General features: G+C 39.7%; 1 protein-coding gene across 2 annotated transcripts in view; it reads right to left on the reverse strand.

The window, feature by feature from the left end:
• Positions 1–6,425: 6,425 nt before the first annotated feature.
• Positions 6,426–13,633, reverse strand: part of GADL1 (glutamate decarboxylase like 1) — an 84,482-nt gene continuing 77,274 nt past the window's right edge. For both annotated transcript variants that reach the window (XM_051612904.1, XM_051612905.1), the window contains one exon: positions 6,426–9,175. In XM_051612904.1, the coding sequence (XP_051468864.1) occupies positions 9,002–9,175 (174 nt within the window). In that variant the 3' untranslated portion in view covers positions 6,426–9,001. The remainder of the gene's footprint in view (positions 9,176–13,633) is intronic.

The following is a 13,633-nucleotide window of genomic DNA, read 5'->3' on the forward strand; positions in this document are numbered from 1 at the left end:
ACTAGCTTGAAGGGTGGTTGTTCTTGTATTTACATGTCTTCACATTGCTGCTAATCATAGAATCACAGAATGGTTTAGGTTGGAAGGACCTTAAAGATCATCCAGTTCCACACCTCCCTCACCCCCCAGCAGGGACACCTTCAGGTTCAAAAATCCAAGAGAGAGAAATCAATGGATTTTTAAAAAATAATTTTTGCTTTCACACTTTCCAGTAAGAATTTTGACAATCTTTGGTGAGTCTTGATTGCCACGTGGGTTGCCTAGGCTGGAGCACTGCATTTTCGCACTACTTGCCCTGATGTGCAAAATCAATCATATTAGCTTATAGAAGAGATAGAAGTTTATGTCATGGACAAATGCATGAAACAAGCTTTGGATACAGGGTGAGACAGTTCAAATGATGATGTTCATCTTTTTCATCTCCTTTTTCCATACATGAGACTGATGCATTAGCAATTGAAATGTGTGACTGCCGTAGGGTGGGTGAATCCTCTCACGGTCAAATCAACACATTTCTTGCTTGAGCCACATTTCTTGGCTGTAATAAAGTTATTAACTTGAGGATGTTAAAGGCTGATTAATAACTTGTGTGTGCTTGTGACTCCATTTTGCTATGCTTTATGGTAAGAATTGCATTTTTAAATAATTGTGTTAATTGTCTTCCAGGAGTAATTAAAATTAAATTAAAGGTATTATGAGCTGCATGTACTGCTTTCATTAATACAATAATTGTGGGGGAACAGCTCTTAATTGGGAGTGAGGAGGAGCTCTTTTTTTTTTTTTTTTTAAATGTCGTATGCAAATATCTCTTACATGATTGTCTCATTAAGCTCAGTACTCCAAGACCAGAGCAATGTCTTTGTCTTTCAGTTCTAAAGAAACCCAGCAAACTAAATACTAAGGGTATTCTTAATGAAGAGAATAATTCAAAACAAAAACAAGGACAAAACCAGAAAAAAGATCCTTTCAGGAAGAACTGCACAACTGAAGAGAAGGGCATCTGGAGAGGCCAAAATGTGTAGTACATGGGGTTGTATCAGTCTTCTCTCTAGGTACAATTAGATAATGAAAGATTAATTCTCAAACAAGGATGGGATAAAAACAGGGTGGAAAATGCTTAGCTATGTTGCATTGTTTCAGTCTGACAGACCTGGATTAAAGTCATCCTCACAGGGGAGTACTTGTCCAACTCCAAACCCAAATGCACATCATGACTCTGTACTGAGGCGAGATTTCGATGCTCATCTGCCCCTCCCTTCCCAAACTCCTGCTTTCCAGCAGAGTCAGCACCCAGGCCCACGGCCACCATAGACCTTTCAGCACCCTCCAGCCTCCATTCCATCCCAGCCAACCTGAGGTTCAACTACTTGAGGACCAGTTTCTCTGAGCTGCAACATAGCCCAGAAAGGATTCATGGAGTCACACAACTTGCTCCTGTGTTGCCAAAGGGGCAGAGGTGGTACTTGCTGTTAGAAAGGGAGCAAGAGGAGCTGGGTCCCTGGATCTCAGGAAAGCACAAGGTAGAAGGGTGGAATTAAACTATTAGAAAGCAACTGGAAAAATAATGAGAGGATAGGTAGTAGTCAATATGGATTAATCGTATGGGGTTTTTTTGTCCTACGTGGCAGTAGCTTTTGTAAAATGGAGAAGATGCAGTAGATACCATGTGGCTTGAGCTTAGAAAGGCTTTTGACATCACATCAAGTGATATTACTATTAAGAAATTAGGGAAATGCTGCCTAAATTGAAGTACAGAGTGAGTGCAAAGCTAGCTTAAAAGATATAATAGTTACAATGTAGATCCCTAAGTTCCTTGGAGTTGTTGAGTGCAGTTTGAAAGTGATTGAGGTCTAGCCCATATTCAATATGTTAAATAACAGCCTAGGTGATGGGTTTAAATATATGCTTATTAAACCTACAAACTATATCATGCTGTGAGAGGCTGCTCGTGCTGCAGGACAGACTGACAATTCAAATTGGTTTTGATATATTGATTAAGTCATAGAATATCTCAGGTTGGAAAGGACCCATAAGGATCATCATGCCTGACTCCCTGCTCCTTGCAGTACTACCTAAAGTTAAACCATATGCCTAAGATGTTCTTGATGAAAAAAACCCATGATCCTCTCTAGGGGGAACACTTACAGAGGAGTAATTAAGCATACAGATATCTAATAGGGGAAAACCATGTCGAGCATTTGTCCAAAGAAGCTCTAGGGCTCCATGTGGACCACAAGCCTAACAAGTCAATAGCGTCTTGCTGTTACAAAAGGTGAACATCACTCTGTGAGGTATAAGCATCAGTGGTAGCTGAGAGTTGTACAAAGTAATCCTGCCTCTCTTTTAAACCCTGACAAGCTTCCAGAGGACTGGTGTGTCTTGTTTTGGGGAACAGAATAATTATACAACTTAGAAATATGGCCTTTGAGGAGACATGAGAGGAATACCTGTAATTCAGAATTCATTAATTATAGACTAGGCAAAGGTTAGACACTGGTTCTCTCATATAACTGATCCTACCTTGGGTTGGAGATTGTGTAGTCTTGATAACATCTTGAGATCCTTTCTGGCCACAGAGGTTGCCATTTTGTGTTCAGTCTGTGTCTCCAAAGGTCTGAGATCACGGTGGTCAAGAAGCTGGAAACATTATTCTTTGGGAAAATGCAAAATATGCTGAGGCATGGGTCAGGACATCCTCTTTCATAACTCATCATAGAACATTGATATTTGTCATGGAAAATAACATACAAAAAAACCCAGACATTTGAATTGCTTCAGAATAAAAAAATGAAGCCTGGAAACTCAGCACTCTGAAGCCACACAGCTTAAAAGTGGTTTGCGTGCTCCCGACTCCATTTTTAACCTTAGCAAAGAACAAGAGTAAGGAATCACTGCTCAGCTGTGGGGCTCAGAGTCAGGGAAGTACACTTTTCATGTCACCCTGAGCTCCACATTGTTCAGCTTGGATGCCTCAAACACACCAGTGTCATCATGGGGTACACAGCACAAAAACACATTCCCATCACTATTTAGGCAGGATGACAAGAAATTATACAGGTCTGCATATATTTCCCTAAAATCCATTGAAATCAAGTGTTTTCACAGGAGACTGCCTGGAACAAAGCAACATTTTATGAGAAATCACTTTTTTCTAAAAAAATCCCAAGAAGTTTTTGTTCCAATTCCCTCCTCTGTCACATACAAGATGTCCAGGAGTGCTCTTTGGAAGAGCCATCTTTCGTACTGCTCAAGTTGGTTACCAGAGGACACACCAGTATATTGAGCACACGACCAGGCAGCACTGCTCTTTGGGTCTGTAACACCCCGTAATGTTCTCACTGTTCACTGCTTGCAGCTTGAGACAACTGACATCAAGGATAGAGGCCTTGGACCAGCCACTGAGACTGCTGCCCAGCTGGGGTTCTTCCTTGCTGCCATGCTCCCGATGGGAGGCTAGATCTGCTCTGATGTTTACCACCAAATTTATTGGCTGGTTAACTTTATTTATATGTCATTTAGGCTTAGCTCATACACTGCTATCTATGCCATCATAATACTTATCCCCCCCACTTTTCTGTTTTCCAAGGTTTAGTACACCCTACCTCTAAACAAAAAGTTCTTGCAGCTTTCTGCAAGACCCCAAATATTTTGCATGTCGTTTGAATAAGTCTCCCCTCCCACAAGCTTTTAAATTAACCTTGTTCTTCATGTATGTCAAGCTCCAAAGCTTCCAACACAGCTTCATCAGCAAATTTCATGAACATATGTCTGATTTTTCTGAAAGGGCTAGTGATGGCAGTATGAAGTTAGATTAGCCCAGAGTCAATACCAGCACTTGAGTGATACCTTCCTTTCTCCATCACTCCATTTCATCTTTCACTAGATAATCCTACCCACCTTACATCATCCATCCTGCTTCCCATCTTATGTAGGTCTTCCCAAATGATACCACATCAAATACTTTCAGAGTCCAGTCTAGAAAATATATGTATTTATAAAAAATGTATTTTTCCCCCAGAAAGCTCTCTGGTTAGCCTAGCACCATCTTCCTCTTCTAAGACTATTTTTCACTCACTGCTGTCTCCTGGTAGTGACTCCTTCAACAATTTTTCTAAAGCCAGAGTGCACCTTTTCACAAAAAGAGAAATTTTAGGTTCCTTGCACATGATTATTTGTCCCTTATAAAACAAAGGTTTTACTGGATTTTTCTTCTAATGATTTTTAAAAATGTGATCAGTTGTACTTCAGTTATGCCTGAGTTACAAAGGCCTAAAGTGATCATCACTGTTGGACTTTTGCAAGATAACCCTTTCAGTAACACTTTTATTATTGAGACTGCTTTGGAAAAAAAAAAAAAGATTACCCTGATATATACAAAAGTCATTACTGTAGCACAAAGCATCCTGCCTTCCAAAAGAGCTTCTCTAGGATCAATTGATGGACCATGCTACGTTGAGGCAGATTGCTCAGTGTCAGGGTATATGCAGGTTCTCTGATGACACCATGCTGGGTATTGCTTCACCTCTCCACTCCTGGAGTGCATCTAGGTCGTGCACTCACACACACCAGATTCAGCAGAGATCAATCATTCACCTGACCATTGTTTCCTTCTCTGGGTTTGCCTCAAAATCTTCGCCATTCTCTTTGTTGTACCTCTTGCTGTGCAAATTTCCTTGTTTTGTTTTGCTTCTCGAAGTAATTTTTCATTGATTATTGTGTGGTTACAGAATTAGAGTAATAACATCTAATTGTACATCAGAAGCAAAACCATGTAATTGTGAGAGAATAGATTTAATTTAAAGAAAGGAATCCCCTCCACCAGGGTTTCTCATGGCTTGCACAGAGCATTTGCCAGGCAGTGCTGCCTTGATTGCATCTAACCTGCAATTAGCACGTGCAATCAAGACATAATGAATGTGTTCAATTATTTTGCATTATTTTGGGATGTAACAGTAGCAATATTTAGATGTTACTGTCCTACACACAGTGCTTATAAGCTCAAACCATTTATCAGCTTTTACCAATTATGCCACAGGAATGAGGGCAGCCATGAGAGTGGCCTGACCTACAAGTGGTTTTCAGGATGAACACCCTTCACTCACCAGTTGAAAGCCCATGGAAGTAGCCAGCAGGGAAGAGAGGCTGGGCAGATTTGGTGCTGTTGAAAATGGGGGACTCAAATGACACTTTCAGCTTACCTTTGTCTGGTGTCACAGAGCTCATCTGTGACAGAACAGGACAAAGTAAACTTAGTATTTAATACTTCTGAATTATTATTCTCCTCTGCTTCAACCTTTTGCATCAGTTTGGTAAGACCCATCACACTACCCAAGGATTTGAAAGTAAAAATTGTATGAGCATGAACTAATGCTGCGATTTGCATGTATAAGGAAGCCTCAGGCACATAACAGGTTTTTAGAGGCATTCTGGACATGTAACTCCACCAGTTCTACAAGGCTTCTCTTAAAGGACATTACTCACCTTTTAAGGGTCAAATGGTATTTGAAAAGCATCTTAATGCATCGTTGAAGATAGAAATGAAAATACACTTCAATTCAGCCCCCAAAAATAAAGATAAAACTGAATCTCTAGGCATGAATCTTCAATAGATAACTGACATGTTCCAAATGCCAAACTGCTGGTGTTGAAATAAAAGATCCCAGTGATAAAACTCAGGACCTTATCCAGCAAGAGCTTCCATTCAAGTCAGAGAACCTTAGAAGCACTGAAAGAATACATAACCAGACTCTATTGATTTGTATTAATCTATCACAGAAAAGCATATTCCAAGTCCTGAGACCAGGACTACTTGATGCAGCCATGATGATTTGTGAGTGATTCTGCACATGGACCCAGCACAAAATGTCCAAAGTTCTTACAAGATGCACCCATAAAAATGAAAGTAAAACATGCCTTGGCATGCCTGCTGTGTAAGTACTTCCTTTCCTAAAGATCTGTATTAAAAAATATTATTAAAAGTAGACGCAAGGAATTACAAAGACTGAAACAGCCAGCAGATCAACTTCTACACTGATTTATACCTGTACCTCATCAGTTCCAGAATTTGGTTTATCATTCAGAGAGATGGCAGTTCTCAGAAGCTTGGAGAGGGGAGCTCAGGGGACAATCTCATCTACCTAGAATAGTAAATAAATAAAGAAAAATCAAATTTCTGATAAAACAATTTAACCTCTGCATTTGAAAGGAGGAGAAGGATGAATTGTGACACATTTTCATCCAATATGTTTATTAAAGATGATATGGGCACAGCACACAGATAAACCACATCCTGAAGCAAGGTTAGATTAGGTTTCAAATTTTAAAGCTGGTAGTTTGTTGTTCCTCCATCTGGAGAGCTTGTGCATATCTTCTTTTTATATATCTCTCTGCATTTTTAGATTGACAAATGACAAATACAACCAGTATTTATAAGGGTGCAATTTACTTCACTTTTTATTAAAATCACCAGCTACAAAAAGGACATTTTGTACATACTAGTTCTAAACAGGCAACTATGAGAACATTGCATTAGTCCTGAAGTGAGACCATCATACTGTGCACCTGGGACATGGTAAACGGTCAGCAGTAACAGAAAATATATAGAGATGAGATAAGGTACTCACATCACCCTGGATCTATACCTTTGAGGAAATTAGTGCATGTGTTGCTTGGAGACCTATTTTCTGCAAACACTAAAGAAGTTCCATTGTGCTCTCATGTAAAAACACAGTAGGCACAACTGCTACAAAAAGGAACAGGTTACTCCAGTCTGACACATGCCATAAGTGTCACAGTAGTTGGAAACAGAAATGCACTAACAACATGATAAGAAACAAGGCAGTAACACTTTGTTGACAGTAGCAGTGTCACAAAACACCACAGACCAAATTCTTAGCTGACAGGAGGTGACATAGCCTCCCTTCAATCAAAAATCAAGTGTTAGCCAAGAATCTAACCCATAATCAAAACATTCTCACACTGTATTCTGTCTTTCCCTTCAAAGTCAAAAAAGAGATGGAGAAGAGGTAACAGTCCTAGCTAACTCAAGAAGGAACAGCAAAGTCATCCCATCCATCCAGCACCCCCTGCATACCCTGCACTCCAGCAGGAGTGGCTGGGAGGCTACACAAGCTTTATGGGCCCTGAAATTAGTGAAGCACTTTCCAAGCTGGTATGGCCAGAAGCACAAGATAGTAAATGATAAAGTGTGTATTACAGAGCCAAATCCAGGGACCACATCATTATATTCATTCTTATGTTAATATCAATGTCAGTTTGGGCTTAAAGGCTGGTGACTCACTATGATAGCACATGAACATTCTCTTCCAGGACTGTTAAAGACATCTGCCAGTTGCTGCAGGGTGCCTCTTGCTCCTATCTACTGCTCTAATAGTGTGACCTCCTTAGGTATCATGACTTTGTTAAAATTTCCATATCATCATCCTGGAGACTGGAAGTAGGAATGTCACGCCATGTTGAATCCTAGTACAATGTAGGAAACGAAGCAAGAAAGCAGTGTGCTTAAAGAAAGCTTTCAGCAGGAAAGAAAATATAGCAGAAAGGTTCACATTGGTCAGTGCCACCTCAAATACAAAATGTAATTATCAAAGAATTAAAGTTAAGTAGCATTGGTTACAAGGTGAAAGACATTATTATTTCCATCAGTTTGCTGCAAGAACTTCACCCCAATAAATCAATTTCTACCTTTATAAAATGGATAATTTTATAGACCAAAACAAAAGTAAACTGTAATTCTTAACACAAACATCAAGCTTAGCATTTAATTTTGCACTTTAAGATTGACCAAAAATACTCAGACCGTTCATATCCTAAAACCACAGGCAAGTTTCACTGATCACCACCACCTTAATCTTAGTGCCAAAATATAAATTATATACTGATAACATAACATTGAGTTATCTCAAATCTGCAGGAAAATACAGACAAGGACAAATAAGTTATTTTGCTATACTCTAAATATATAGTTACCATGCATAAATATATTTTTTTTTTTTTTCAGGTAGATACATTTATTTTTACTCTGTTATAAAGTGCATCTAAAAGCTACTAAATAAATCTTATGGTTTAAAAACAGAGGGAGGTGAACAGGAGTTCACCTGAGAGTTCAGGAGAAATGACAGATAGCTCCTGTTAACAAAAAAGGAAGAAGTTCTAAGTGCTATTCCAGTATTCTCAGCTCTGCTAAAGCGGTGGTGATATTTTGGGAGAGCAACATTGGCGAACACTGATTAGGCCAAATAATTGCATTTCATAGCATCTCAAGACCAGTTAGGCTGGAAGAGACCTCAGAAGGTCTTCTAGAACCATATGCTCAAAGCAGGATCAATATTGGTCGCTTGGGGCCTTGGGCAGATGGGTCGTGAAAACCTCCCAGGATGGCAACTGCACAACTCTATGCTGACTGTGGTCATGGTGGAAAACCTGGGTAATCTACCTAGTTAAAGGCTTAAGGAACGCTTCCTACAAGTTCACAATTTCCAGTCTTACCAGTGTAATTACCAACTAGGCCTCTACCGTTAAACACATACTAAACTAAAATATTGTCTGAGTAGACAGTGTTCACTAGCATTTCAAAGCTCACTGAGCTAAATCCACTCCTAAACATAACTTCAGAGGAGTATTTCCTGCATACGTAAGTGACCAGTTGGAGCTACACTGTGCACAGGTACCCTGCCCTCCCAGGGACATAGACACCATTTTCAGAAGTGTTCCTCTTCTCAAGGAAGCACTTCCCAGAATGGCAGCAGGGGTGCTGCAAGCACCAACCTGCCCTTGCCACTCTCAGCCCCATCAGCAAATACTTTCCTGTGAAGGGCTGTTCTACCTGCAAAGCTCTCAACATCACTCTGTAAAATGAAAGTTTCCAAACTATATGTCTGTCTTTTTACTACCTTTCACAAAATAGCACCAGGACACTGCTGCCATTCTTTCTCTCCATAAATAGCATGTGTGAGCAGCGCTTGGTGTTGTGGGGCTACAGCTACAAGTCCTTAGCAAGAAGTTCAATTTCATCCAGCAAGAAGTCCATGTCCTCTCGACTAACTTGCGGGCTGATCACCACCTGGCGAAAGAAGTTGACTTTGCCCTGGTGAGGCTGGTACCCAAGCATCATGCTGCCCTTCTTCATCATCCTTTCTTTAATTATAGGAGCAACCTGAAAGCAGAGACAAGAAAGGGTTGATGTCACACACAGAAATAGAGCAGATTAGGGCAGGAACTGTATTTTGTGGCTCATGACATTTTTTTTGAGTGGCTGAGTTTGGCACCCCTTGCCTGCCCCAAGGAACATTAAAGTTCAGACCTGCAGTGAGTATACAGAGACCCTCAGGTTCTGGGACTCCTGGCAGAATGAGGGCAAGATCTAAAATCCTCAAAAGCCTGCCATTTGTGGCTTTCATCTGTGCAATGCGAAAGCCTGGATTAAGGTCTCTAGTGTTCCTGACCCAGATCGAAGATCTGAACTCAGGAAGAACATCATCTGCAGCTGCTAAAAGGCAGGGTTTGACTGCTTGCCCTTGATGGCCCTTCTCCACATGTTTTCCACATCTGCAAAGTAGCTCTTCCTAGAGCACAATCTCCAGTGAATCCTTGTGAAACTTAAGCTGCCAAAGTAAATCAGTGTGATGCAATATTAAGGGAGAAGGACTGATCTTGAAGCTTAAGGTTTCCTCTCTTAGATTTAAGGTGTAAGTAGCATTTGGCTACACCACTCTTGTGTTGAATGGAACAAAATCTCACAAGTGTCTCATTGCAGAAAAAAACACCAACAAACAACTATGAGTAAGAATGGCAGTCAGATCCTTATGGCTGAACACCTGATCTCATCCCAGTAGGGCTATTAACCTTGTCCAAATAATCTTCTGCTTAACTTTAAGCATGTGAGCAGTTCAGTGTTCTCATGTTTGAAACCAGTCTTAAGCTTAAATGCATTGCTGAATTAACTGCTCTATTAATTGGAAGACAGAATTCAACATAAATAAGTATTTTGATAGAACAAGTATTTTTTTAAAATGTGTTGCATTTTAATATATTACTAATAACATTAATGTACTTCAGAACAGTGCATTCCTTTTCTTCCTTTTGGGACAGTTTGACTTTTAACTAAACAAATAGATGTATGACCTAACCTTGGTTTCTGCATTCATTTATTTGAGCTCTAAATGTTACTGCCAGAACTACCACCTGATCTGCAAAAGAAAAATTATTATGCCAACCTTGCCTTAATAGCTTTATTTTTACATGGCACATTTTAGTCAGCAAGCCCCATACAGATAGAAACAATCCAGGTTTTCAACACTACCAACCTAGTTTTTCCCATATTTCTTTAGTGGTACGTGCCTACATTACCATTGTTTCAAAATATGCATTGAATTCAGAGGAGGAATGTTTATGGTCTAGCTTAATTTACCTCTCTGATTTTGGTTTATCTTAGTGACAATGCTATGTGGTTTATTCAGTGTTTGCTTTTTAAACTATGAGAGTGATACAGTCAGAATTCTAATTAAAATTCAGTGTGACAGCAGTATGAATTATGCACACACAAGCAATGAATATCCTTTCAGAATACAATGTGCAATCAGAATTTTGGGGGTTTGTATGGTGTTACAAGCAAAAAAAAAAATAAATAAGTTGTGGAAGTAGTTCTGATAAACATTTGGGAAACAAGAAGATAATAATGAGGACGGGAACACTCAGAATTACAACAGAAATGTTAAGAAGCATACTGTGATACCTCTAGTCACAATCAATAGCACCTTTTTCCATAAAATCTAATGTAGAGCTCCAGGTGTGCCTCCTACATAAAGATACTAATGAAAGGTACCAATGAAAACACAATTTTGCTGTGTATCTGCAATAAGTACATCATTTAGAGACAGAAGTAATCAAATATATACCTATACCATAACCCACCTGGGTCTCTCTCTGCCTAGCAAATGACTCAAGGATTCCTCAGTTTTCTTGTTTTATAGCTCAGAATTACATCAGACTAACCTCATTTAGTCCATACTCAAGGAAAAAAACAAACAAACAAAAAAACCACAAACAACAAAACAACATGACAAATCCACAAAGCATTTGAGTTCTGCTTGGATAGACATGGCAGCTATTTTGCATGAGACAACTTTCTTCACTCTCAGAAATGTTACAATCCTCTCTCCTTCAGACCAAACATTCCCAACTGCATCCTAGCGAATAGCTGAATGCAGTACTGTGTTGTGCTAACCCAGGAGCAAATCCTGGGCTTTGTAACTGTTCTTCCACAATTCACCAGTGGTAAAGTCAAGTAGAAAAACTCTTGGTATGGAACACTCCAGGTTATGCACTCCAGTGTCTGAATCTGCAACATACATTCTCTTGAACAGTGAATAACTTTGGCATGACAAAAACTCTCCTACTTGACCTATAGTTTGCATATGTTGAACCCTTTAGCAGCATTTTTATTCATGCCAGCTCTAGGCTAAAATAGCAATGACACTGTGACAATGCTGAGAAGATATCATGCCCAGGAGGCGTTGTGCTAGGCACTGTACACATACAGAAATGAAAAAATTTCTCCACCCCTGTACTGGACAAGAGCCCCCAAGCAACTTCTGCTTATGTAATAAAGACACTATAAGTGCAATAGGAAAACCAAATTCCTCTTAACATACTTCCTCAAGTTCTTCTTTAAGATTCAAATCCCTATGACAACTTTTAGCTTTTATTGACATTCCATCAGAGTTATCTTTTGTATCACACTATTGATTCTCTTCATCTCAGCATCCTGTGCTCCACAATCCATCATCCCAAAATGTGCAGTAGCACAAATGGAGACCACGAAAGCTAAAACTTTTAGAGCATCAGTAATTTGGGGACTGCAAATGGATACTGCATTTCTATAGGTCTTCTCTTACAGAAATGAAAGGTAGAAAAATCTCAGTTGCATTATCTCATGTACTATCTCGCTCATCCTCCATGCTAATGAAACTGTCATCTTAATTTGAAGTGCATCCATTCCTTTTTGAAGGCAAAACAAACACTCCCTACTTAAAAGAAACTAAACAAAACATAAAGCTGCCTTGTAGGCATTTGACAGGATTATTTTTGCAGATATTTCTCATCAAGTATTTTGCATGTTCTATTTGCTAATGTGATGCAGTCAGTGTAACAAAACTATCAGAGATCCTATCCACAGAAAGCAGTAGGAAGTGAATGCATGCACAAATACTAAAGTACAGGTCCCACAGAAAACACACTGAATGATGCATGCTAAGGCATGGACTTGAGGAGCACAGGGTATGACTGCTCACCGAAAGCAAAAGCAGCTACCACTTTGCAGTAGAAAATTAGACCTAAAAGGAAATAATTGCCTAGTGAAGAGTTCGATGACTTTAATTCCCGCTGAAGTCAATGAGACCTGAGGACACTCAGATATCAGAAAGAGCTGCACAGCTCCATTCAGGATAGGCTCCTCAGAAAGTAATTTAGCAAGAGTGAGATTGCTTCACCAGTCCAATTATTTTACTACGGAACTGATTCCAAATTGTAAATCTAATTCTTTGTGTGACCCATCAGTAAATTAGTCTCAGAATTTTAAGTGCAATGTATCCTAAAACCAAAGTCCTCTTCTGTCCTTTGCTCCCTTCACCTCTTCCTCCCCACCGCTGGCATCCCCTGCTGATCCATCCTGGAGATTATTATTTCAAAAGCTCACAAGAGCAGCGTATTAGCTATCAGACATGCCCTTCCTCCATCTAGGAAGGTGGGGGAGGAGGTGCAGTGCATGGAAGGCCATCCTGCAGCAGAGCTGCTCTTGCGCTTTGCAGCCAGATGTTCAGGGAACTGCTTTGCCTGAGGACTGACAGGTGCATCTCAGTCTCCCATGCAGACCTACAAAGAGCACGTCATACTTTTCTTACTGTTAAGAGCAACTGCCACTAAAGACTGGCTGATCTATAGAGCTGAGCACTTCCTCAGCACGAGAAGCATGTACCTACTGTCTCCAAGAGCTAGTTCCCAAGTCTGGACACTTGAAATCCTTTTAGAAGACTTTATGAAATACCTCTTCAAGGTAATTTCTTTTTCCAGCTAGCAAGGCCTCCAAAACCATTCTCGTAGTGGTCAAGCTGTGTAAGCCTGGTTCTTAAGAACAGTTTTCTTGTGTAAAGTGAAATCTCCAGAGCAGCTCTGTTAAACCTATGGTGTTCCCACCCCATTAGTCACGGCAAAGCATTATGCTTTAGAATTAATTGACTGTAAGGTGCCTCCTGTTGAACAATATAGATATTTGTTATTAGAATATGTTTATTTTAATTACAAAAAAAAAATTTAAAACCCAAAAGAAAACATGATAAGATAATGGGGTGCTTAGCTCTCAAGTCCTATATTTAGTCCAAAATAGCTGATTCTTTCTGATTGCAAGGACAGAAAAGAGTAATGTAGCTCTTTTGTTCATGTGAGGTAAATCCATCGAGCCCCCGAAACCGACTGCCCTAATGCTGCTGGGTATGGATAGACAAATAAGTTGTCCTAAGGAGAAGCAGAATTTCCCAATAAACATACTACTTTGTTCTTCTTGCTGAAATACAGAAATAAGCACCTACTAGTTTTAATTAGCCTCTTACTTTTTGGC

The sequence above is a fragment of the Apus apus genome, chromosome 2, assembly GCF_020740795.1.
Source record: "Apus apus isolate bApuApu2 chromosome 2, bApuApu2.pri.cur, whole genome shotgun sequence".
NCBI lineage: Eukaryota > Metazoa > Chordata > Aves > Apodiformes > Apodidae > Apus > Apus apus.